The sequence below is a fragment of the Mobula birostris genome, chromosome X (assembly GCF_030028105.1).
Source record: "Mobula birostris isolate sMobBir1 chromosome X, sMobBir1.hap1, whole genome shotgun sequence".
Taxonomy (NCBI): Eukaryota; Metazoa; Chordata; class Chondrichthyes; order Myliobatiformes; family Myliobatidae; genus Mobula; species Mobula birostris.
In genome coordinates this window covers 53509633-53537203 of record NC_092402.1, presented here as the reverse complement: position 1 = coordinate 53537203, position 27571 = coordinate 53509633, and the positions used below count along the sequence as shown (strand labels likewise).

The window sequence follows — 27571 nt, the reverse complement described above, 5'->3', positions numbered from 1 at the left end:
TATAAGCAAGCTGTTTATTTATTTCACCTCAACTTTGCAGACAGGTTTAACAGATTGATTACATCACAGAGCGTGAAGCGCCAATAATTCTTGATCCCCTTTTCGATACAGCAATGGAATTAGTAGCCCACAAATCATCCAGTCCCACCACTCGGGAGAATCCTTGCCAGAGATTAGAAGCTGTTGATCGCAGATGTGCAGAGCCAGTTTTCGACCTCTGGACGACAGCGTTGGTCAGAAAATGTGTGCCTTTCAGCCTCAGTCAGAGTCACTGCTGGAGGAGGAAGAGGAGGAGGAGGAGGAGGAGGAGGAGGAGTGCTGCAGGATGGAGAGAAAGATGGAGTAAAGAACCACTCTTCCAACCAATGACAGAACACACAGAATAATACAGCAGTTACAAGCCCTTCAGCCCACCATGTCATTCTGAACTAATTCAGCTAATAATTAATCACATAACTAGTGCTAACTGACTAATCATGGCGGTTAGCATAAAGCTTAAGGGTTCAACTCCCGCCACTTTCTGTAAGGACTTTTTATGTTCTCCCTGTGACTGTGTGGGTTTCCTCTGGGTGTTCCAGTGTCCTCCCACAGTCCAAAGACATACGGTTCACAGTTCATAAGTTGTAAGCTTGCTATGTCAGCGCCAGAGGCATGGTGATACTTGCAGGCTGCCCATTGGACTGTGTTGGCTGTTGATGCAAACCATGCATTTCACTGTATGTTTCCATGTTGCAATGCACATGTGACAAAATAATCTAATCTTTAATCTCTCATTAAGCTGGATGCCAACTGCCGTAAAACAAGATACAGCCAGAACTAATTCCTTCTGTCTACAACATCCCTCCATTCCCTGCACTGCCCCATGCCTGTCTACGAGCCTCTTAAACACCTCTATTGTCTCACCATCTTTTACAGTTGCAAACATCCTCATGAATCTTTTCTGCACCCTCCCTAGCTTACAATATAGGACAGTACAGTACAAGAACCACAATATTGTACAACTAATTGAACTAGTAACTAAACACCTAACTAAATTAATCCCTTCAGCCAACATGCTGTTTGTATCCCTCTACATCCATGTGCCTGTCTAGCAGCCTCTTAAACAGCTCTGTCGTATCTGCCTCCATTAGCCTGGCACCGAATTTCCTTAGTCACCCGAGGTAGAGGTGCTGATGGGCTTTGTTGTGCACGCCATGCACACAGATCATTTCACCCATGTTGGTACGAGCTCATACAAAGTAAAACCAATAACAGAACATTACAGCACAGTACAGGCCCTTCAGCCTACAAATTGTGGTGACCTTTTAACCTACTCTGTCAATCTAATCCTTTCCTCTCACATACCCCATTATTTTTCTTTCATCCATTTGCCTGTCTAAGAGTCTGTTAAATGTCCCTAATGGAGAGTATCTACCTCTACCCCTGGCAGGATGTTTCACCACTCGGTGTAAAAAAAAAATACCCCTGACACCCCCCCCCATAGTTTCCTCCCATCCCCTTAAAATGATGCCCCCTTGTAATATATATTTTTGACCTGGGACATGTCTGTGGCTGTCCACTCTATCTCTGCCTCTTATCATCTTGTACACCTCTATTCAAGTCACCTCTCATCCTCCTTCACTGCAAAGAGAAAAGCCCGAGCTCACTCAACCTTTATACCAGGATGCATTGTGTAAATTTCTTCTCTGTTCTTTCAAGCTTATTGATAACTTTCCTGAGGGCTACGTTATTCCATTGTGTATAGTGTTAGTCACACATGCAACAGGAAAGTTGTAAAGTGTGCAGAGGTTTACCAGGACGAGCCATATAAATTTTGTCTGCATTCTTTTGAGCTGGTTACGCTGTGGTGATGATGAATTTACAGCAATAATGAACTGTGATAACGGACCTCATGGCAATTCCAGTCTGGTGGCATTGGAAACCACCCAGAGGCCATACAACAGGATGGGCTCTCCTGAAAGAATGGCACCCCTACCCACACCTAAATGACCCATGGCACCCACCTTGCCGTGCTTTCCATGTTTCTTCTTCTTGCCGTGTTTCTCGTGCTTGTGCCCCTTCTTCCCGTGCTTCTGGTGGGGGCCCCCGGGGACACAGCCGGGAATGTGGTGGGGAGGATAGGGTTGGGGGCAGGGTCCAGCGGGCTGGGAAGGGTAGGGGGGCTGACAAGGGGGAGGGAAGAGAGGGTTCCCAGGAGGAGGAAAGCTACCGGCTGGTGGAGGGTAAGCAGGGCCAGTGGGAGGGTGGGGAGGGTGGGCAGGGTTTAGGGGAGGGGGGTAGGATCCATCAGGAGGGCATGGACCCGGAGCACCTGTGGGGAGAGAGCAGGGGAAAGGGGGTTAAACAGTTAGTCCATGTACTCCACATCACCTCTCCACCATCTACAGGTCAGGAGTGTGATGGAACACTCCCCACTTGCCTGGGTGGAGTTAGTCCGTGTACTCCCCACTTGCCTGGAGGAAGTATGGCTCCAAGAACTCTCGAGAAGCTCAACACTGGCTGGAACAAAGCAGCCTGCTCAATCAGCACCTCATCCTATGTCCCTCCTAAACACCCCCTTACTGGCACACCGTGATCACTCACACAGCCTATTCCAATACCCCCACGCTCCCAAACTCCACACCTCTGGTCAGAGCATGACAGAGCAGCGTACACAAAATGACACCAACTTGCAAACAGCTTCCCTCTTCGACAAGCACATCTCCCCTCACTGACAGTGGAATGTGCTGCCAGGGTTAGTGGTGGAGGCAGATACAATAGAGGTATTGAAATGTTTGTTAGACAGAAACATAGGTGCAGGGAATGGAGGGGGATGGACATTCGTGTCGGTAGTAGGGATTAGTTTAGTTGGGCATTTGATCCACACACAATGATTCAGGAACAGCTACTTCCACTTCTACATCAGATTTCTGAATGATCCCTGTTCCCTACCACACTATTCCTCTTTTGCTCTATTTCTGATATTGTAACTTAATAGTAATTTGTTATGCCTGAACTGTACTGTTGCCAGAAAACAAATTTCACAAGATACAATATGACAGCGATAATAAATCTTATTCTTGTTCTGCATTCTACAACCAGTTGGTGGATGCAATGTCAGATCTGATAAAATGACATTCCTGAGCCAACACCCACAACCTAGAGTAGATACAGTCATCCCAGCCAAGGGTCAATGTGAGGTGTTGCATTTTGTAAAAATAAACAAGGGGAGGACTTTCACAGTGAATGGCAGGGTCCTGCAGTGTGTTGTAGAACAGAGGGAGCTTGGGGTACAGGTACACAGGGAGACCAGTAAATGACAGGGGAGTGTTGTAGAACAGAGGGAGTTCGGGGTACAGGTACACAGAGAGACCAGTAAATGACAGGGGAGTGTTGTAGAACAGAGGGAGTTCGGGGTACAGGTACACAGAGAGACTGGTAAATGACAGGGGAGTGTTGTAAGAGGGAGTTCGGGGTACAGGTACACACAGAGAGACTGGTAAATGACAGGGGAGTGTTGTAGAACAGAGGGAGCTCGGGGTACAGGTACAGAGAGAGACTGGTAAATGACAGGGGAGTGTTGTAGAACAGAGGGAGCTCAGGGTACAGGTACACAGAGAGACTGGTAAATGACAGGGGAGTGTTGTAGAACAGAGGGAGCTCGGGATACAGGTACACAGAGAGACCGGTAAATGACAGCAGAGTGTTGTAGAACAGAGGGAGCTCGGGGTACAGATACACAGAGAGACTGGTAAATGACAGGGGAGTGTTGTAGAACAGAGGGAGCTCGGGGTACAGGTACACAGAGAGACTGGTAAATGACAGGGGAGTGTTGTAGAACAGAGGGAGCTCGGGGTACAGGTACACAGAGAGACTGGTAAATGACAGGGGAGTGTTGTAGAACAGAGGGAGCTCGAGGTACGGGTACACAGAGAGACTGCTAAATGACAGGGGAGTGTTGTAGAACAGAGGGAGCTCAGGGTACGGGTACACAGAGAGACTGGTAAATGACAGGGGAGTGATGTAGAACAGAGGGAGCTCGGGGTACAGATACACAGAGAGACTGGTAAATGACAGGGGAGTGTTGTAGAACAGAGGGAGCTCGGGGTACAGGTACACAGAGAGACTGGTAAATGACAGGGGAGTGTTGTAGAACAGAGGCAGCTCAGGGTACAGGTACACAGAGAGACTGGTAAATGACAGGGGAGTGTTGTAGAACAGAGGGAGCTCAGGGTACAGGTACACAGAGAGACTGGTAAATGACAGGGGAGTGTTGTAGAACAGAGGGAGCTCAGGGTACAGGTACACAGAGAGACCGGAAAATGACAGGGGAGTGTTGTAGAACAGAGGGAGCTCAGGGTACAGATACACGGAGAGACTGGTAAATGACAGGGGAGTGATGTAGAACAGAGGGAGCTCAGGGTACAGGTACACAGAGAGACTGGTAAATGACAGGGGAGTGTTGTAGAACAGAGGGAGCTCAGGGTACAGATACACAGAGAGACTGGTAAATGACAGGGGAGTGTTGTAGAACAGAGGGAGCTCGGGGTACAGGTACACAGAGAGATCAGTAAATGACAGGGGAGTGTTGTAGAACAGAGGGAGCTCAGGGTACAGGTACACAGAGAGACTGGTAAATGACAGGGGAGTGTTGCAGAACAGAGGGAGCTCAGGGTACAGGTACACAGAGAGACCGGTAAATGACAGGGGAGTGTTGCAGAACAGAGGGAGCTCAGGGTACAGGTACACAGAGAGACCGGTAAATGACAGGGGAGTGTTGTAGAACAAAGGGAGCTCGGGGTACAGGTACACAGAGGGACTGGTAAATGACAGGGGAGTGTTGTAGAACAGAGGGAGCTCGGGGTACAGATACACAGAGAGACTGGTAAATGACAGGGGAGTGTTGTAGAACAGAGAGAGCTCAGGGTACAGGTACACAGACCGGTAAATGACAGGGGAGTGTTGTAGAACAGAGGGAGCTCAGGGTACAGGTACACAGAGAGACGGGTAAATGACAGGGGAGTGTTGTAGAACAGAGGGAGCTCAGGGTGCAGGTACACAGAGAGACTGGTAAATGACAGGGGAGTGTTGTAGAACAGAGGGAGCTCAGGGTGCAGGTACACAGAGAGACTGCTAAATGACAGGGGAGTGTTGTAGAACAGAGGGAGCTCGGGGTACAGGAACAGAGAGAGACTGGTAAATGACAGGGGAGTGTTGTGGAGCAGAGGGAGCTTGGGGTACAGATACACAGAGAGACCGGTAAATGACAGGGGAATGTTGCAGAACAGAGGGAGCTCAGGGTACAGGTACACAGAGAGACTGGTAAATGACAGGGGAGTGTTGTAGAACAGAGTGAGCTCAGGGTACAGGTACACAGAGAGACTGGTAAATGACAGGGGAGTGTTGTAGAACAGAGGGAGCTCGGGGTACAGGTACACAGAGAGACTGGTAAATGACAGGGGAGTGTTGTAGAACAGAGGGAACTCAGGGTACAGGTACACAGAGAGACTGGTAAATGACAGGGGAATGTTGTAGAACAGAGGGAGCTCGGGGTACAGGTACACAGAGAGACTGGTAAATGACGGGAGTGTTGTAGAACAGAGGGAGCTCAGGGTACAGGTACTCAGACCGGTAAATGACAGGGGAATGTTGTAGAACAGAGGGAGCTCAGGGTACAGGTACACAAAGAGACTGGTAAATGACAGGGGAGTGTTGTAGAACAGAGGGAGCTCAGGGTACAGGTACACAGAGAGACCGGTAAATGACAGCGGAGTGTTGTGGAACAGAGGGAGCTCGGGGTACAGATACACAGAGAGACCGGTAAATGACAGGGGAGTGTTGTAGAACAGAGGGAGCTCAGGGTACAGGTACACAGAGAGACCGGTAAATGACAGGGGAGTGTTGTAGAACAGAGGGAGCTCGGGGTACAGGTACACAGAGAGACCGGTAAATGACAGGGGAGTGTTGTAGAACAGAGTGAGCTCAGGGTACAGGTACACTGAGAGACTGGTAAATGACAGGGGAGTGTTGTAGAACAGAGGGAGCTCGGGGTACAGGTACACAGAGGGACTGGTATATGACAGGGGAGTGTTGTAGAACAGAGGGAGCTCAGGGTACAGGTACACAGACCGGTAAATGACAGGGGAATGTTGTAGAACAGAGGGAGCTCAGGGTACAGATACACAGAGAGACTGGTAGATGACAGGGGAGTGTTGTAGAACAGAGGGAGCTCGGGGTACAGGTACACAGAGAGACTGGTAAATGACAGGGGAGTGTTGTAGAACAGAGGGAGCTCGGGGTACAGATACACAGAGAGACCGGTAAATGACAGGGGAGTGTTGTAGAACAGAGGGAGCTCAGGGTACAAATACACGGAGAGACTGGTAAATGACAGGGGAGTGTTGTAGAACAGAGGGAGCTCGGGGTACAGATACACAGAGAGACTGGTAAATGACAGGGGAGTGTTGTAGAACAGAGGGAGCTCGGGGTACAGGTACACTGAGAGACCGGCAAATGACAGGGGAGTGTTGTAGAACAGAGGGAGCTCAGGGGTGCAGATACACAGAGAGACCGGTAAATGACAGGGGAACGTTGTAGAACAGAGGGATCTCAGGGTACAGGTACACAGAGAGACTGGTAAATGACAGCAGAGTGTTGTAGAACAGAGGGAGCTCGGGGTACAGATACACGGAGAGACCGGTAAATGACAGGGGAGTGTTGTAGAACAGAGGGAGCTCGGGGTACAGATACACAGAGAGACTGGTAAATGACAGGGGAGTGTTGTAGAACAGAGGGAGCTCAGGGTACAGGTACACAGAGAGACCGGTAAATTACAGGGTAGTGTTGTAGAACAGAGGGAGCTCGGGGTACAGGTACACAGAGAGACCGGTAAATGACAGGGGACTGTTGTAGAACAGAGGGAGCTGGGGGTACAGGTGCACAGAGAGACTGGTAAATGACAGGGGAGTGTTGTAGAACAGAGGGAGCTCAGGGTACAGGTACACACAGAGAGACTGGTAAATGACAGGGGAGTGTTGTAGAACAGAGGGAGCTCGGGGTACAGGTACACTGAGAGACCGGCAAATGACAGGGGAGTGTTGTAGAACAGAGGGAGCTCAGAATACGGGTAAACAGAGAGACCGGTAAATGACAGGGGAGTGTTGTAGAACAGAGGGAGCTCAGGGTACGGGTACACAGAGAGATCGGTAAATGACAGGAGAGTGTTGTAGAACAGAGGGAGCTCAGGGGTGCAGGTACACAGAGAGACTGGTAAATGACAGGGGAGTGTTGTAGAACAGACGGAGCTCAGGGTACAGGTACACAGAGAGACCGGTAAATGACAGCAGAGTGTTGTAGAACAGAGGGAGCTCGGGGTACAGATACACGGAGAGACCGGTAAATGACAGGGGAGTGTTGTAGAACAGAGGGAGCTCGGGGTACAGGTACACAGAGAGACTGGTAAATGACAGGGGAGTGTTGTAGAACAGAGGGAGCTTAGGGTACGGGTACAGAGAGAGACTGGTAAATGACAGGGGAGTGTTGTAGAACAGAGGGAGCTCGGGGTACAGGTACACAGAGAGACTGGTAGATGACAGGGGAGTGTTGTAGAACAGAGGGAGCTCAGGGTACAGGTGCACAGAGAGACTGGTAAATGACAGGGGAGTGTTGTAGAACAGAGGGAGCTCAGGGTACAGGTACACAGACCGGTAAATGACAGGGGAGTGTTGTAGAACAGAGGGAGCTCGGGGTACAGGTACACAGAGAGACTGGTAAATGACAGGGGAGTGTTGTAGAACAGAGGGAGCTCGGGGTACAGGTACACAGAGAGACTGGTAAATGACAGGGGAATGTTGTAGAACAGAGGGAGCTCAGGGTACAGGTACACAGAGAGACTGGTAAATGACAGGGGAGTGTTGTAGAAGAGAGGGAGCTCAGGGTACAGGTACACAGAGAGACCGGTAAATGACAGGGGAGTGTTGTAGAACAGAGAGAGCTCAGGGTACAGATACACGCAGAGACTGGTAAATGACAGGGGAGTGTTGTAGAACAGAGGGAGCTCGGGGTACAGGTACACAGAGAGACTGGTAAATGACAGGGGAATGTTGTAGAACAGAGGGAGTTCAGGGTACAGGTACACAGAGAGACTAGTAAATGACAGGGGAGTGTTGTAGAACAGAGGGAGCTCAGGGTACAGGTACATAGAGAGACCGGTAAATGACAGGGGAGTGTTGTAGAACAGAGAGAGCTCAGGGTACAGATACACGGAGAGACTGGTAAATGACAGGGGAGTGTTGTAGAACAGAGGGAGCTCGGGGTACAGGTACACAGAGAGACTGGTAAATGACAGGGGAGTGTTGTAGAACAGAGGGAACTCGGGGTACAGGTACACTGAGAGACCGGTAAATGACAGGGGAGTGTTGTAGAACAGAGGGAGCTCAGGGTACAGGTACACAGACCGGTAAATGACAGGGGAATGTTGTAGAACAGAGGGAGCTCAGGGTACAGGTACACAGAGAGACTGGTAAATGACAGGGGAGTGTTGTAGAACAGAGGGAGCTCGGGGTACAGATACACTGAGAGACCGGTAAATGACAGGGGAGTGTTGTAGAACAGAGGGAGCTCAGGGTACGGGTAAACAGAGAGACCGGTAAATGACAGGGGAGTGTTGTAGAACAGAGGGAGCTCAGGGTACGGGTACACAGAGAGACCGGTAAATGACAGGAGAGTGTTGTAGAACAGAGGGAGCTCGGGGTACAGATACACAGAGAGACCGGTAAATGACAGGGGAGTGTTGTAGAACAGAGGGAGCTCAGGGTACAGGTACACACAGAGAGACTGGTAAATGACAGGGGAGTGTTGTAGAACAGAGGGAGCTCGGGGTGCAGGTACACTGAGAGACCGGCAAATGACAGGGGAGTGTTGTAGAACAGAGGGAGCTCAGAATACGGGTAAACAGAGAGACCGGTAAATGACAGGGGAGTGTTGTAGAACAGAGGGAGCTCAGGGTACGGGTACACAGAGAGATCGGTAAATGACAGGAGAGTGTTGTAGAACAGAGGGAGCTCAGGGGTGCAGGTACACAGAGAGACTGGTAAATGACAGGGGAGTGTTGTAGAACAGACGGAGCTCAGGGTACAGGTACACAGAGAGACCGGTAAATGACAGCAGAGTGTTGTAGAACAGAGGGAGCTCGGGGTACAGATACACGGAGAGACCGGTAAATGACAGGGGACTGTTGTAGAACAGAGGGAGCTCGGGGTACAGGTACACAGAGAGACTGGTAAATGACAGGGGAGTGTTGTAGAACAGAGGGAGCTTAGGGTACGGGTACAGAGAGAGACTGGTAAATGACAGGGGAGTGTTGTAGAACAGAGGGAGCTCGGGGTACAGGTACACAGAGAGACTGGTAGATGACAGGGGAGTGTTGTAGAACAGAGGGAGCTCAGGGTACAGGTGCACAGAGAGACTGGTAAATGACAGGGGAGTGTTGTAGAACAGAGGGAGCTCGGGGTACAGGTACACAGAGAGACCGGTAAATGACAGGGGAGTGTTGTAGAACAGAGGGAGCTCAGGGTACACGTACACAGACCGGTAAATGACAGGGGAGTGTTGTAGAACAGAGGGAGCTCGGGGTACAGGTACACAGAGAGACTGGTAAATGACAGGGGAATGTTGTAGAACAAAGGGAGTTCAGGGTACAGGTACACAGAGAGACTGGTAAATGACAGGGGAGTGTTGTAGAACAGAGAGAGCTCAGGGTACAGATACACGAAGAGACTGGTAAATGACAGGGGAGTGTTGCAGAACAGAGGGAGCTCGGGGTACAGGTACACAGAGAGACTGGTAAATGACAGGGGAATGTTGTAGAACAGAGGGAGTTCAGGGTACAGGTACACAGAGAGAGTAGTAAATGACAGGGGAGTGTTGTAGAACAGAGGGAGCTCAGGGTACAGGTACATAGAGAGACCGGTAAATGACAGGGGAGTGTTGTAGAACAGAGAGAGCTCAGGGTACAGATACACGGAGAGACTGGTAAATGACAGGGGAGTGTTGTAGAACAGAGGGAGCTCGAGGTACAGGTACACAGAGAGACTGGTAAATGACAGGGGAGTGTTGTAGAACAGAGGGAGCTCGGGGTACAGGTACACTGAGAGACCGGTAAATGACAGGGGAGTGTTGTAGAACAGAGGGAGCTCAGGGTACAGGTACACAGACCGGTAAATGACAGGGGAATGTTGTAGAACAGAGGGAGCTCAGGGTACAGGTACACAGAGAGACTGGTAAATGACAGGGGAGTGTTGTAGAACAGAGGGAGCTCGGGGTACAGATACACTGAGAGACCGGTAAATGACAGGGGAGTGTTGTAGAACAGAGGGAGCTCAGCGTACGGGTAAACAGAGAGACCGGTAAATGACAGGGGAGTGTTGTAGAACAGAGGGAGCTCAGGGTACGGGTACACAGAGAGACCGGTAAATGACAGGAGAGTGTTGTAGAACAGAGGGAGCTCGGGGTACAGATACACAGAGAGACTGGTAAATGACAGGGGAATGTTGTAGAACAGAGGGAGCTCAGGGTACAGGTACACAGAGAGACTGGTAAATGACAGGGGAGTGTTGTAGAACAGAGGGAGCTCAGGGTACAGGTACACAGAGAGACTGGTAAATGACAGGGGAGTGTTGTAGAACAGAGGGAGCTCAGGGTACAGGTACACAGAGAGACTGGTAAATGACAGGGGAGTGTTGTAGAACAGAGGAAGCTCGGGGTACAGGTACACAGAGAGACTGGTAAATGACAGGGGAGTGTTGTAGAACAGAGGGAACTCAGGGTACAGGTACACAGAGAGACTGGTAAATGACAGGGGAATGTTGTAGAACAGAGGGAGCTCGGGGTACAGGTACACAGAGAGACTGGTAAATGACGGGAGTGTTGTAGAACAGAGGGAGCTCAGGGTACAGGTACTCAGACCGGTAAATGACAGGGGAATGTTGTAGAACAGAGGGAGCTCAGGGTACAGGTACACAAAGAGACTGGTAAATGACAGGGGAGTGTTGTAGAACAGAGGGAGCTCAGGGTACAGGTACACAGAGAGACCGGTAAATGACAGCGGAGTGTTGTGGAACAGAGGGAGCTCGGGGTACAGATACACAGAGAGACCGGTAAATGACAGGGGAGTGTTGTAGAACAGAGGGAGCTCAGGGTACAGGTACACAGAGAGACCGGTAAATGACAGGGGAGTGTTGTAGAACAGAGGGAGCTCGGGGTACAGGTACACAGAGAGACCGGTAAATGACAGGGGAGTGTTGTAGAACAGAGTGAGCTCAGGGTACAGGTACACTGAGAGACTGGTAAATGACAGGGCAGTGTTGTAGAACAGAGGGAGCTCGGGGTACAGGTACACAGAGGGACTGGTATATGACAGGGGAGTGTTGTAGAACAGAGGGAGCTCAGGGTACAGGTACACAGACCGGTAAATGACAGGGGAATGTTGTAGAACAGAGGGAGCTCAGGGTACAGATACACAGAGAGACTGGTAGATGACAGGGGAGTGTTGTAGAACAGAGGGAGCTCGGGGTACAGGTACACAGAGAGACTGGTAAATGACAGGGGAGTGTTGTAGAACAGAGGGAGCTCGGGGTACAGGTACACAGAGAGACTGGTAAATGACAGGGGAGTGTTGTAGAACAGAGGGAGCTCAGGGTACAGGTACACAGACCGGTAAATGACAGGGGAGTGTTGTAGAACAGAGGGAGCTCGGGGTACAGGTACACAGAGAGACTGGTAAATGACAGGGGAATGTTGTAGAACAAAGGGAGTTCAGGGTACAGGTACACAGAGAGACTGGTAAATGACAGGGGAGTGTGGTAGAAGAGAGGGAGCTCAGGGTACAGGTACACAGAGAGACCGGTAAATGACAGGGGAGTGTTGTAGAACAGAGAGAGCTCAGGGTACAGATACACGGAGAGACTGGTAAATGACAGGGGAGTGTTGTAGAACAGAGGGAGCTCGGGGTACAGGTACACAGAGAGACTGGTAAATGACAGGGGAATGTTGTAGAACAGAGGGAGTTCAGGGTACAGGTACACAGAGAGACTAGTAAATGACAGGGGAGTGTTGTAGAACAGAGGGAGCTCAGGGTACAGGTACATAGAGAGACCGGTAAATGACAGGGGAGTGTTGTAGAACAGAGAGAGCTCAGGGTACAGATACACGGAGAGACTGGTAAATGACAGGGGAGTGTTGTAGAACAGAGGGAGCTCGGGGTACAGGTACACAGAGAGACTGGTAAATGACAGGGGAGTGTTGTAGAACAGAGGGAGCTCGGGGTACAGGTACACTGAGAGACCGGTAAATGACAGGGGAGTGTTGTAGAACAGAGGGAGCTCAGGGTACAGGTACACAGACCGGTAAATGACAGGGGAATGTTGTAGAACAGAGGGAGCTCAGGGTACAGGTACACAGAGAGACTGGTAAATGACAGGGGAGTGTTGTAGAACAGAGGGAGCTCGGGGTACAGATACACTGAGAGACCGGTAAATGACAGGGGAGTGTTGTAGAACAGAGGGAGCTCAGGGTACGGGTAAACAGAGAGACCGGTAAATGACAGGGGAGTGTTGTAGAACAGAGGGAGCTCAGGGTACGGGTACACAGAGAGACCGGTAAATGAGAGGAGAGTGTTGTAGAACAGAGGGAGCTCGGGGTACAGATACACAGAGAGACCGGTAAATGACAGGGGAGTGTTGTAGAACAGAGGGAGCTCAGGGTACAGGTACACACAGAGAGACTGGTAAATGACAGGGGAGTGTTGTAGAACAGAGGGAGCTCGGGGTACAGGTACACTGAGAGACCGGCAAATGACAGGGGAGTGTTGTAGAACAGAGGGAGCTCAGAATACGGGTAAACAGAGAGACCGGTAAATGACAGGGGAGTGTTGTAGAACAGAGGGAGCTCAGGGTACGGGTACACAGAGAGATCGGTAAATGACAAGAGAGTGTTGTAGAACAGAGGGAGCTCAGGGGTGCAGGTACACAGAGAGACTGGTAAATGACAGGGGAGTGTTGTAGAACAGACGGAGCTCAGGGTACAGGTACACAGAGAGACCGGTAAATGACAGCAGAGTGTTGTAGAACAGAGGGAGCTCGGGGTACAGATACACGGAGAGACCGGTAAATGACAGGGGAGTGTTGTAGAACAGAGGGAGCTCGGGGTACAGGTACACAGAGAGACTGGTAAATGACAGGGGAATGTTGTAGAACAAAGGGAGTTCAGGGTACAGGTACACAGAGAGACTGGTAAATGACAGGGGAGTGTTGTAGAAGAGAGGGAGCTCAGGGTACAGGTACACAGAGAGACCGGTAAATGACAGGGGAGTGTTGTAGAACAGAGAGAGCTCAGGGTACAGATACACGGAGAGACTGGTAAATGACAGGGGAGTGTTGTAGAACAGAGGGAGCTCGGGGTACAGGTACACAGAGAGACTGGTAAATGACAGGGGAATGTTGTAGAACAGAGGGAGTTCAGGGTACAGGTACACAGAGAGACTAGTAAATGACAGGGGAGTGTTGTAGAACAGAGGGAGCTCAGGGTACAGGTACATAGAGAGACCGGTAAATGACAGGGGAGTGTTGTAGAACAGAGAGAGCTCAGGGTACAGATACACGGAGAGACTGGTAAATGACAGGGGAGTGTTGTAGAACAGAGGGAGCTCGGGGTACAGGTACACAGAGAGACTGGTAAATGACAGGGGAGTGTTGTAGAACAGAGGGAGCTCGGGGTACAGGTACACTGAGAGACCGGTAAATGACAGGGGAGTGTTGTAGAACAGAGGGAGCTCAGGGTACAGGTACACAGACCGGTAAATGACAGGGGAATGTTGTAGAACAGAGGGAGCTCAGGGTACAGGTACACAGAGAGACTGGTAAATGACAGGGGAGTGTTGTAGAACAGAGGGAGCTCGGGGTACAGATACACTGAGAGACCGGTAAATGACAGGGGAGTGTTGTAGAACAGAGGGAGCTCAGGGTACGGGTAAACAGAGAGACCGGTAAATGACAGGGGAGTGTTGTAGAACAGAGGGAGCTCAGGGTACGGGTACACAGAGAGACCGGTAAATGACAGGAGAGTGTTGTAGAACAGAGGGAGCTCGGGGTACAGATACACAGAGAGACCGGTAAATGACAGGGGAGTGTTGTAGAACAGAGGGAGCTCAGGGTACAGGTACACACAGAGAGACTGGTAAATGACAGGGGAGTGTTGTAGAACAGAGGGAGCTCGGGGTACAGGTACACTGAGAGACCGGCAAATGACAGGGGAGTGTTGTAGAACAGAGGGAGCTCAGAATACGGGTAAACAGAGAGACCGGTAAATGACAGGGGAGTGTTGTAGAACAGAGGGAGCTCAGGGTACGGGTACACAGAGAGATCGGTAAATGACAAGAGAGTGTTGTAGAACAGAGGGAGCTCAGGGGTGCAGGTACACAGAGAGACTGGTAAATGACAGGGGAGTGTTGTAGAACAGACGGAGCTCAGGGTACAGGTACACAGAGAGACCGGTAAATGACAGCAGAGTGTTGTAGAACAGAGGGAGCTCGGGGTACAGATACACGGAGAGACCGGTAAATGACAGGGGAGTGTTGTAGAACAGAGGGAGCTCGGGGTACAGGTACACAGAGAGACTGGTAAATGACAGGGGAGTGTTGTAGAACAGAGGGAGCTTAGGGTACGGGTACAGAGAGAGACTGGTAAATGACAGGGGAGTGTTGTAGAACAGAGGGAGCTCGGGGTACAGGTACACAGAGAGACTGGTAGATGACAGGGGAGTGTTGTAGAACAGAGGGAGCTCAGGGTACAGGTGCACAGAGTGACTGGTAAATGACAGGGGAGTGTTGTAGAACAGAGGGAGCTCAGGGTACAGGTACACAGACCGGTAAATGACAGGGGAGTGTTGTAGAACAGAGGGAGCTCGGGGTACAGGTACACAGAGAGACTGGTAAATGACAGGGGAATGTTGTAGAACAAAGGGAGTTCAGGGTACAGGTACACAGAGAGACTGGTAAATGACAGGGGAGTGTTGTAGAAGAGAGGGAGCTCAGGGTACAGGTACACAGAGAGACCGGTAAATGACAGGGGAGTGTTGTAGAACAGAGAGAGCTCAGGGTACAGATACACGGAGAGACTGGTAAATGACAGGGGAGTGTTGTAGAACAGAGGGAGCTCGGGGTACAGGTACACAGAGAGACTGGTAAATGACAGGGGAATGTTGTAGAACAGAGGGAGTTCAGGGTACAGGTACACAGAGAGACTAGTAAATGACAGGGGAGTGTTGTAGAACAGAGGGAGCTCAGGGTACAGGTACATAGAGAGACCGGTAAATGACAGGGGAGTGTTGTAGAACAGAGAGAGCTCAGGGTACAGATACACGGAGAGACTGGTAAATGACAGGGGAATGTTGTAGAACAGAGGGAGCTCGGGGTACAGGTACACAGAGAGACTGGTAAATGACAGGGGAGTGTTGTAGAACAGAGGGAGCTCGGGGTACAGGTACACTGAGAGACCGGTAAATGACAGGGGAGTGTTGTAGAACAGAGGGAGCTCAGGGTACAGGTACACAGACCGGTAAATGACAGGGGAATGTTGTAGAACAGAGGGAGCTCAGGGTACAGGTACACAGAGAGACTGGTAAATGACAGGGGAGTGTTGTAGAACAGAGGGAGCTCGGGGTACAGATACACTGAGAGACCGGTAAATGACAGGGGAGTGTTGTAGAACAGAGGGAGCTCAGGGTACGGGTAAACAGAGAGACCGGTAAATGACAGGGGAGTGTTGTAGAACAGAGGGAGCTCAGGGTACGGGTACACAGAGAGACCGGTAAATGACAGGAGAGTGTTGTAGAACAGAGGGAGCTCGGGGTACAGATACACAGAGAGACCGGTAAATGACAGGGGAATGTTGTAGAACAGAGAGAGCTCAGGGTACAGGTACACAGAGAGACTGGTAAATGACAGGGGAGTGTTGTAGAACAGAGGGAGCTCAGGGTACAGGTACACAGAGAGACTGGTAAATGACAGCGGAGTGTTGTAGAACAGAGGGAACTCAGGGTACAGGTACACAGAGAGACTGGTAAATGACAGGGGAATGTTGTAGAACAGAGGGAGCTCGGGGTACAGGTACACAGAGAGACTGGTAAATGACGGGAGTGTTGTAGAACAGAGGGAGCTCAGGGTACAGGTACTCAGACCGGTAAATGACAGGGGAATGTTGTAGAACAGAGGGAGCTCAGGGTACAGGTACACAAAGAGACTGGTAAATGACAGGGGAGTGTTGTAGAACAGAGGGAGCTCAGGGTACAGGTACACAGAGAGACCGGTAAATGACAGCGGAGTGTTGTGGAACAGAGGGAGCTCGGGGTACAGATACACAGAGAGACCGGTAAATGACAGGGGAGTGTTGTAGAACAGAGGGAGCTCAGGGTACAGGTACACAGAGAGACCGGTAAATGACAGGGGAGTGTTGTAGAACAGAGGGAGCTCGGGGTACAGGTACACAGAGAGACCGGTAAATGACAGGGGAGTGTTGTAGAACAGAGTGAGCTCAGGGTACAGGTACACTGAGAGACTGGTAAATGACAGGGGAGTGTTGTAGAACAGAGGGAGCTCGGGGTACAGGTACACAGAGGGACTGGTATATGACAGGGGAGTGTTGTAGAACAGAGGGAGCTCAGGGTACAGGTACACAGACCGGTAAATGACAGGGGAATGTTGTAGAACAGAGGGAGCTCAGGGTACAGATACACAGAGAGACTGGTAGATGACAGGGAAGTGTTGTAGAACAGAGGGAGCTCGGGGTACAGGTACACAGAGAGACTGGTAAATGACAGGGGAGTGTTGTAGAACAGAGGGAGCTCGGGGTACAGATACACAGAGAGACTGGTAAATGACAGGGGAGTGTTGTAGAACAGAGGGAGCTCGGGGTACAGATACACAGAGAGACTGGTAAATGACAGGGGAGTGTTGTAGAACAGAGGGAGCTCGGGGTACAGGTACACTGAGAGACCGGCAAATGACAGGGGAGTGTTGTAGAACAGAGGGAGCTCAGGGGTGCAGATACACAGAGAGACCGGTAAATGACAGGGGAACGTTGTAGAACAGAGGGATCTCAGGGTACAGGTACACAGAGAGACTGGTAAATGACAGCAGAGTGTTGTAGAACAGAGGGAGCTCGGGGTACAGGTACACGGAGAGACCGGTAAATGACAGGGGAGTGTTGTAGAACAGAGGGAGCTCGGGGTACAGATACACAGAGAGACTGGTAAATGACAGGGGAGTGTTGTAGAACAGAGGGAGCTCAGGATACAGGTACACAGAGAGACTGGTAAATGACAGGGGAGTGTTGTAGAACAGAGGGAGCTCAGGGTACAGGTACACAGAGAGACCGGTAAATTACAGGGTAGTGTTGTAGAACAGAGGGAGCTCGGGGTACAGGTACACAGAGAGACCGGTAAATGACAGGGGACTGTTGTAGAACAGAGGGAGCTGGGGGTACAGGTGCACAGAGAGACTGGTAAATGACAGGGGAGTGTTGTAGAACAGAGAGAGCTCAGGGTACAGGTACACACAGAGAGACTGGTAAATGACAGGGGAGTGTTGTAGAACAGAGGGAGCTCGGGGTACAGGTACACTGAGAGACCGGCAAATGACAGGGGAGTGTTGTAGAACAGAGGGAGCTCAGAGTACGGGTAAACAGAGAGACCGGTAAATGACAGGGGAGTGTTGTAGAACAGAGGGAGCTCAGGGTACGGGTACACAGAGAGATCGGTAAATGACAGGAGAGTGTTGTAGAACAGAGGGAGCTCAGGGGTGCAGGTACACAGAGAGACTGGTAAATGACAGGGGAGTGTTGTAGAACAGAGGGAGCTCAGGGTACAGGTACACAGAGAGACCAGTAAATGACAGCAGAGTGTTGTAGAACAGAGGGAGCTCGGGGTACAGATACACGGAGAGACCGGTAAATGACAGGGGAGTGTTGTAGAACAGAGGGAGCTCGGGGTACAGGTACACAGAGAGACTGGTAAATGACAGGGGAGTGTTGTAGAACAGAGGGAGCTTAGGGTACGGGTACAGAGAGAGACTGGTAAATGACAGGGGAGTGTTGTAGAACAGAGGGAGCTCGGGGTACAGGTACACAGAGAGACTGGTAGATGACAGGGGAGTGTTGTAGAACAGAGGGAGCTCAGTGTACAGGTGCACAGAGAGACTGGTAAATGACAGGGGAGTGTTGTAGAACAGAGGGAGCTCAGGGTACAGGTACACAGACCGGTAAATGACAGGGGAGTGTTGTAGAACAGAGGGAGCTCGGGGTACAGGTACACAGAGAGACTGGTAAATGACAGGGGAATGTTGTAGAACAAAGGGAGTTCAGGGTACAGGTACACAGAGAGACTGGTAAATGACAGGGGAGTGTTGTAGAAGAGAGGGAGCTCAGGGTACAGGTACACAGAGAGACCGGTAAATGACAGGGGAGTGTTGTAGAACAGAGAGAGCTCAGGGTACAGATACACGGAGAGACTGGTAAATGACAGGGGAGTGTTGTAGAACAGAGGGAGCTCGGGGTACAGGTACACAGAGAGACTGGTAAATGACAGGGGAATGTTGTAGAACAGAGGGAGTTCAGGGTACAGGTACACAGAGAGACTGGTAAATGACAGGGGAGTGTTGTAGAACAGAGGGAGCTCAGGGTACAGGTACATAGAGAGACCGGTAAATGACAGGGGAGTGTTGTAGAACAGAGAGAGCTCAGGGTACAGATACACGGAGAGACTGGTAAATGACAGGGGAGTGTTGTAGAACAGAGGGAGCTCGGGGTACAGGTACACAGAGAGACTGGTAAATGACAGGGGAGTGTTGTAGAACAGAGGGAGCTCGGGGTACAGGTACACTGAGAGACCGGTAAATGACAGGGGAGTGTTGTAGAACAGAGGGAGCTCAGGGTACAGGTACACAGACCGGTAAATGACAGGGAAATGTTGTAGAACAGAGGGAGCTCAGGGTACAGGTACACAGAGAGACCGGTAAATGACAGGGGAGTGTTGTAGAACAGAGAGAGCTCAGGGTACAGATACACGGAGAGACTGGTAAATGACAGGGGAGTGTTGTAGAACAGAGGGAGCTCGGGGTACAGGTACACAGAGAGACTGGTAAATGACAGGGGAGTGTTGCAGAACAGAGGGAGCTCGGGGTACAGATACACTGAGAGACCAGTAAATGACAGGGGAGTGTTGTAGAACAGAGGGAGCTCAGGGTACGGGTAAACAGAGAGACCGGTAAATGACAGGGGAGTGTTGTAGAACAGAGGGAGCTCAGGGTACGGGTACACAGAGAGACCGGTAAATGACAGGAGAGTGTTGTAGAACAGAGGGAGCTCGGGGTACAGATACACAGAGAGACCGGTAAATGACAGGGGAATGTTGTAGAACAGAGGGAGCTCAGGGTACAGGTACACAGAGAGACTGGTAAATGACAGGGGAGTGTTGTAGAACAGAGGGAGCTCAGGGTACAGGTACACAGAGAGACCAGTAAATGACAGGGGAGTGTTGTAGAACAGAGGGAGCTCGGGGTACAGATACACAGAGAGACTGGTAAATGACAGGGGAGTGTTGTAGAACAGAGGGAGCTCGGGGTACAGGTACACAGAGAGACTGGTAAATGACAGGGGAGTGTTGTAGAACAGAGGGAGCTCAGGGTACAGGTACACAGAGAGACCGGTAAATGACAGGGGAGTGTTGTAGAACAGAGGGAGCTCAGGTTACAGGTACACAGAGAGACTGGTAAATGACAGGGGAGTGTTGTAGAACAGAGGGAGCTCAGGTTACAGGTACACTGAGAGACTGGTAAATGACGGGAGTGTTGTAGAACAGAGGGAGCTCGGGGTACAGGTACACAGAGAGACTGGTAATTGACGGGAGTGTTGTAGAACAGAGGGAGCTCAGGGTACAGGTACACAGAGAGACCGGTAAATGACAGGGGAGTGTTGTAGAACAGAGAGAGCTCAGGGTACAGATACACGGAGAGACTGGTAAATGACAGGGGAGTGTTGCAGAACAGAGGGAGCTCGGGGTACAGGTACACAGAGAGACTGGTAAATGACAGGGGAATGTTGTAGAACAGAGGGAGTTCAGGGTACAGGTGCACAGAGAGACTGGTAAATGACAGGGGAGTGTTGTAGAACAGAGGGAGCTCAGGGTACAGGTACACAGAGAGACCGGTAAATGACAGGGGAGTGTTGTAGAACAGAGAGAGCTCAGGGTACAGATACACGGAGAGACTGGTAAATGACAGGGGAGTGTTGTAGAACAGAGGGAGCTCGGGGTACAGGTACACAGAGAGACTGGTAAATGACAGGGGAGTGTTGTAGAACAGAGGGAGCTCGGGGTACAGGTACACTGAGAGACCGGTAAATGACAGGGGAGTGTTGTAGAACAGAGGGAGCTCAGGGTACAGGTACACAGAGAGACTGGTAAATGACAGGGGAGTGTTGTAGAACAGAGGGAGCTCGGGGTACAGATACACTGAGAGACCGGTAAATGACAGGGGAGTGTTGTAGAACAGAGGGAGCTCAGGGTACGGGTAAACAGAGAGACCGGTAAATGACAGGGGAGTGTTGTAGAACAGAGGGAGCTCAGGGTACGGGTACACAGAGAGACCGGTAAATGACAGGAGAGTGTTGTAGAACAGAGGGAGCTCGGGGTACAGATACACAGAGAGACCGGTAAATGACAGGGGAATGTTGTAGAACAGAGGGAGCTCAGGGTACAGGTACACAGAGAGACTGGTAAATGACAGGGGAGTGTTGTAGAACAGAGGGAGCTCAGGGTACATGTACACAGAGAGACCAGTAAATGACAGGGGAGTGTTGTAGAACAGAGGGAGCTCGGGGTACAGGTACACAGAGAGACTGGTAAATGACAGGGGAGTGTTGTAGAACAGAGGGAGCTCAGGGTACAGGTACACAGAGAGACCGGTAAATGACAGGGGAGTGTTGTAGAACAGAGGGAGCTCGGGGTACAGGTACACAGAGAGACTGGTAAATGACAGGGGAGTGTTGTAGAACAGAGGGAGCTCAGGTTACAGGTACACTGAGAGACTGGTAAATGACAGGGGAGTGTTGTAGAACAGAGGGAGCTCGGGGTACAGGTACACAGAGAGACTGGTAATTGACGGGAGTGTTGTAGAACAGAGGGAGCTCGGGGTACAGGTACACAGAGAGATCAGTAAATGACAGGGGATTGTTGTAGAACAGAGGGAGCTCGGGGTACAGGTACACAGAGAGACTGGTAAATGACAGGGGAGTGTTGTAGAACACAGTGAGCTCGGGGTACAGGTACACAGAGAGACTGGTAATTGTCAGGGGAGTGTTGTAGAACAGAGGGAGCTCAGGGTACAGGTACACAGAGAGACTGGTAAATGACAGGGGCGTGTTGTAGAACAGAGGGAGCTCGGGGTACGGGTACACAGAGAGACTGGTAAATGACAGGGAATTGTTGTAGAACAGAGGGAGCTCGGGGTACAGGTACACAGAGAGACTGGTAAATGACAGGGGAGTGTTGTAGAACAGAGGGAGCTCAGGGTACAGGTACACAGAGAGACCGGTAAATGACAGGGGAGTGTTGTAGAACCGAGAGAGCTCAGGGTACAGATGCACGGAGAGACTGGTAAATGACAGGGGAGTGTTGTAGAACAGAGGGAGCTCGGGGTACAGGTACACAGAGAGACTGGTAAATGACAGGGGAATGTTGTAGAACAGAGGGAGTTCAGGGTACAGGTACACAGAGAGACTGGTAGATGACAGGGGAGTGTTGTAGAACAGAGGGAGCTCAGGGTACAGGTACACAGAGAGACCGGTAAATGACAGGGGAGTGTTGTAGAACAGAGAGAGCTCAGGGTACAGATACACGGAGAGACTGGTAAATGACAGGGGAGTGTTGTAGAACAGAGGGAGCTCGGGGTACAGGTACACAGAGAGACTGGTAAATGACAGGGGAGTGTTGCAGAACAGAGGGAGCTCGGGGTACAGATACACTGAGAGACCAGTAAATGACAGGGGAGTGTTGTAGAACAGAGGGAGCTCAGGGTACGGGTAAACAGAGAGACCGGTAAATGACAGGGGAGTGTTGTAGAACAGAGGGAGCTCAGGGTACAGGTACACAGAGAGACTGGTAAATGACAGGGGAGTGTTGTAGAACAGAGGGAGCTCAGGGTACAGGTACACAGAGAGACCAGTAAATGACAGGGGAGTGTTGTAGAACAGAGGGAGCTCGGGGTACAGATACACAGAGAGACTGGTAAATGACAGGGGAGTGTTGTAGAACAGAGGGAGCTCGGGGTACAGGTACACAGAGAGACTGGTAAATGACAGGGGAGTGTTGTAGAACAGAGGGAGCTCAGGGTACAGGTACACAGAGAGACCGGTAAATGACAGGGGAGTGTTGTAGAACAGAGGGAGCTCGGGGTACAGGTACACAGAGAGACTGGTAAATGACAGGGGAGTGTTGTAGAACAGAGGGAGCTCAGGTTACAGGTACACTGAAAGACTGGTAAATGACAGGGGAGTGTTGTAGAACAGAGGGAGCTCGGGGTACAGGTACACAGAGAGACTGGTAATTGACGGGAGTGTTGTAGAACAGAGGGAGCTCGGGGTACAGGTACACAGAGAGATCAGTAAATGACAGGGGATTGTTGTAGAACAGAGGGAGCTCGGGGTACAGGTACACAGAGAGACTGGTAAATGACAGGGGAGTGTTGTAGAACACAGTGAGCTCGGGGTACAGGTACACAGAGAGACTGGTAAATGTCAGGGGAGTGTTGTAGAACAGAGGGAGCTCAGGGTACAGGTACACAGAGAGACTGATAAATGACAGGGGCGTGTTGTAGAACAGAGGGAGCTCGGGGTACGGGTACACAGAGAGACTGGTAAATGACAGGGAATTGTTGTAGAACAGAGGGAGCTCGGGGTACAGGTACACAGAGAGACTGGTAAATGACAGGGGAGTGTTGTAGAACAGAGGGAGCTCGGGGTACAGGTACACAGTTCCCTGATAGTGGCATTACAAGTAGACAGGAATGTGGAGACGATGTTTAGCATGTTGGTTTTCATTAGCCAGGTCACTGAGAACAGGAGTTGGGATGTTCTGCTGCAGTTATTCGCGATGTTGGTGAGGCAGCACTGGGAGAATCGTGAACTGTTTTGGTCACACTGTTACAGGAATGATGCCATTCAGCTGGAGTGCAGAAGGATATTACCAGGACTTGAGGGATGAGAGGTTGGAAAGGTTGGGACTTTATTCATTGGAGTGTAGAAGACAAAGGGACAGCCTGAAGAAGGTAACATCAATCACTAAGGATCCTCACCACCTTGGAAATGCCATCTTCTCATTACTACCATCAGGGAGGAGGTACAAGAGCCTGAGGATTCACATTCAACATTTTAGGAACAGCTTCTTCCTCTCCGCCATCAGATTTCAGAATGGTCCATGAGCACTAGCACTCTCTTGCACTATTTAGTTTTTGCAACTTGTACGTAGTAATTTTTATGTCTGCTGTTGCTACAAAACTACAAATTTCTCAACATATGTCAGTGATAATAAACCTGATTCTGAGTAAGGGTTAACCCTATAGCAATGTTTAAAATTAAAATCAGATCAGGTGGGTTTTCCCCAGGGTAGGGGAGTCTGAAAGTAGGAAGTGTAGGTTTAGGGCGAGAGCAGAAAGATTTAAAAGGGACTTGAGGGGCAACTTTTCTCATGTAGAGGCGATTGAGAATATGGAATGAGCTGCTGGAGGCAGCTGCAACAGTGAATATGTACAGCAAGGGAAGGGGAGGGGCTTGGAAGGGATATAGGCTGAATGTCGCAAATTGGGACCTGCTGGGTGGCAGGAACTAGTTGGGCTGAAGGCCTGTATCCCTGTTGCATTGTGCTGTGACTATCTCCCAGTCCTCCCAACAGTTATTTCAGAAACAATGCAGCACCCCGCTCTCCCTCCTCGCCCCCTGCCCTCAAACTCTCCCTACAGATTCCCAGGTGGCCACTCCAGGGCTATAGAGGATACACAATTCACATGGAGCAGCTGTAGAAAACTGCAGATAGGGGGACAGGAAACAGGCACTGATTAGATACCACATGGTCTGTGGAGTTCGCAGAGGCAAGGAATAGAGTGTGGGCAGCAGTGATTCACACAGTGACAGAGCAAGGAACGTGGGGGGGGGGGCAATGGCAGGAACGAGCAGGAAGAGGCAGAGAGCAGGGTTCACTTACCTGGCTGATGCCACATCGTTACTGAATCCCAGGATGAAGGATTGTCTGTGGGTAAACAGGCACAGATTAAACCAAGACTTGATGTGGAAGGGGAAAGGGGAGCGGGTGACGAGATGTGAGGGAGCCCTCTTTCTGAAGAACAAGGAGTGAGGGAGCTCACTTCCCAGAGAACAATGCAGTAAGGAAACTCCCTTCCCAAAGAATGGAGCCAGCAAAGGAGCCCACTCCTGGCGGGGGGGGGGGGGGAGGAGGAGGAACAGAGAATGAGGCAGCTCCCTCCCAAAGGGATGGGGAATGAAGGAACCTCTCATTATATCTCCAGCCCTCACTATTCTCTTCCTCCCTCACCTTCCCCCTCCCACATTTCTGCTTCATCCTTCCCTCTCTCACCATTTCCCCTCATATAGAGTCATAGAAAACTACAGCACCAAAACAGGCCTTTTGGCCCATCTAGTCTATGCCAAACCATTTAAACTGCCTACTCTCATCGACCTGCACCAGGACCATAGCCCTCCATACCCCAACCATACATGTACTGATCCAGACTTCTCTTAAATATTGAAATCGAGCTTGCATGCACCATTTCCACTGGCAGCTCATTCCACTCTCTCACAACCCTCTGAGTGAAGTAGCCTCCCCTCATGTCCCCTTAAAGTTTTCACCTTTCACCCTTAATCTATGATATCCGGTTGAAGTCCCACTCAACCTCAGTGGAAAAAAGCCTGTCTATACCTTTCATACTTTTGTATACCTCTATCAAATCTCCAACGCTCCAGGTAATAAAGTCCTAACCTATTCATTCTTTCCTTAAACTCAGGTTCTCCAGATCCACAACCATCCTTGTCAATTTTCTCTTACTCTTTCAGCCTTTTTTTTTACATCTTTCCTGTAGGTAGGTGACCAAAACTGCACAGAAGATTCCAAATTAGGCCTCACCAAAGTCTTATGCATAACATTCCAACTTCTCTACTCAATACTTTGATTTATGAAGGCTAATGGGCCAAAAGCTTCCTTTACAGCCCGATCTACCTGTGACACCACTTTCAATTAATTGTGGACCTGTTTTCCGAGATCCTTTTGTTCTACTGCACACCTCAGTGCCCTACTATTTACTGTGCAAGACCTACTTTGGTTTATCTTCCCAAAATGCAACACCTCACACCTGTATGTATTAAATTCCATCTGCCATTTTTCAGCTGGTTCAGATCCTGCTGCAAGCCATGATAGTCTTCCTCACTGTCCACTACGCCCCCAATTTTGGTGTCATCCGCAAATTTGCTGATCCAGTTAACCACATTACCGTTCAGATTGTTGATATAGATGACAAACAACAGCAGACCCAGCACTGATCCCTGTGCCACTCCGTTAGTCACAGGCTTCCAAGTCAGAGAGGCAATCCTCTCCTACCACTCTCAACACAAAATAATCTGCAGATGCTGTTGTCAAAGGAACACTCACAATGAAAGCGCAAGGGCTATACCTGTCCCTACACCTCCTCTCTTGCCACCATTCAGGGACCCAAACAGTCCTTCCAGGTGAGGCAACACTTCACTTGTGAGTCTGTTGGGGTCATCTATTGCATCCGGTGCTCCTGGTGCGGCCTCCTCTACATCGGTGAAACCCGACGCAGATTGGGGGACCGCTTCGTCGAGCACCTCCACTCCGTCAGCCACAACAGACAGGATCTCCCGGTTGCCACCCACTTCAACTCTGCCTCCCACTCCCATTCAGATATGTCCATACATGGCCTCCTCTACTGCCATGATGAGGCTAAACTCAGGTTGGAGGAGCAACACCTCATATACCATCTAGGTAGCCTCCGGCCCCTTGGTCTGAACATTGAATTCTCCAACTTCTGGTAATTCCCTCCCCCTCCCTTCCTCCATCCCTATTTCACATCACCTCCCTCATAGTTCCACCTCCTTCTACTGCACATTGTTCTCCTGCCAATCACCTCCCTGCTTCTCCTCCCCCACCCCTTTGTCTTTCAAATTACTGTTTTTTTCAACTACCAGCATTCTTCAAACCCTCCCTAAGTTCTTCCTTTAGTCCTGACGAAGAGTTTCGGCCCAAAACGTCGACTAATCTTTTCAACTGATGCTGACGGACCCGCTGAGTTCCTCCAGCACATTGTGAGTGTTACGACCACTCCCAGGCTTCTCACACAAAGACAATGTCTAATCCAATTTACTACCTCATCTTGAATGCCAAGCAACTGAACGTTCTTGACCATTCCCATGTGGGACCTTGTAAAATGCCTCGCTAAAGTCCATGTGGACAACATCCAGAGTTCTGCCTATAATTTCCTGGTTTACTCTCAGTAACTTTCTTAAACAGTGGAGTAACGCTGGCTATCCTTCTTACTCTGACTCTTCGTTTTTTTTCATTCCTGATGAAATAGCAGCCAAAATATCCACTTCCTCTTTTCTATAGATGCTACCTGACCTGGGTTACTCCAGCATTTTGCATGTGTTCCAAGGGACACCTCGTCACCTTTGCCCTCCCTTCTCCCTCAAACTGTCACTCACTTCCTCACCCTCTCCTTCACATGCTCCTTGCCTCTCCTCCACCTTTCCCTCCCTTCTTTCACCCTCCCCTTACCTTCACACTTCCCCACCTTCTCCTCCCTCCATCCCCCTCACTTCCTCATCCTCCCTCTGTCCTTTCCTCCCTCCCCTCACCCTCCGTCCTTTCCTCCCTCCCCTCACCCTCCGTCCTTTCCTTCCTCCCTCCCTTCCCTCACCCTCCCTCCCTTCCCTCACCCTCCGTCCTTTCCTTCCTCCCTCCCTTCCCTCACCCTCCGTCCTTTCCTCCCTCCCTTCCCTCACCCTCCGTCCTTTCCTCCCTCCCTCCCTTCCCTCACCCTCCGTCCTTTCCTCCCTCCCTCCCTTCCCTCACCCTCCGTCCTTTCCTCCCTCCCTCCCCTCACCCTCCGTCCTTTCCTTCCTCCCTCCCTTCCCTCACCCTCCCTCCCTTCCCTCCCTCACCCTCCCTCACCCTCCCTCCCTTCCCTCCCCTCCCTCACCCTCCCTCCCTCACCCTCCCTCCCTTCCCTCCCTCCCTTCCCTCCCTCACCCTCCCTCCCTTCCCTCCCTCACCCTCCCTCCCTTCCCTCACCCTCCGTCCTTTCCTTCCTCCCTCCCTTCCCTCACCCTCCGTCTTTTACCCCCTTTCACTCTGTCCAACCTGAATGTCTGAAGACTCCGTTGCTCTCCTCTGCGTTCCGGGGCCCGAGTCTGACCCTGGCTCCGATCGGCGGAGGGGGGGGGGAGGGAGGAGCGGCGGGCGG

General features: G+C 50.8%; 1 protein-coding gene across 1 annotated transcript; it reads right to left on the bottom strand.

The window, feature by feature from the left end:
- Nucleotides 1-27571, bottom strand: prr13 (proline rich 13). Its single transcript, XM_072248851.1, has 4 exons — nt 27469-27571; nt 24283-24327; nt 2004-2311; nt 1-318 (listed from the first exon to the last, which is right to left on the bottom strand). Exons 2-4 carry the CDS (start codon nt 24296-24298, stop codon nt 259-261), a joined length of 384 nt encoding a protein of 127 aa, XP_072104952.1. The 5' UTR covers nt 24299-24327; nt 27469-27571; the 3' UTR covers nt 1-258.

Coding starts and splice junctions, on each gene's coding strand:
- prr13 (XM_072248851.1), bottom strand. Junction 319..2,003: donor AACATGGAAAGCACGGCAAG/GTGGGTGCCATG, acceptor TCCATCCTGCAG/CACTCCTCCTCCTCCTCCTC.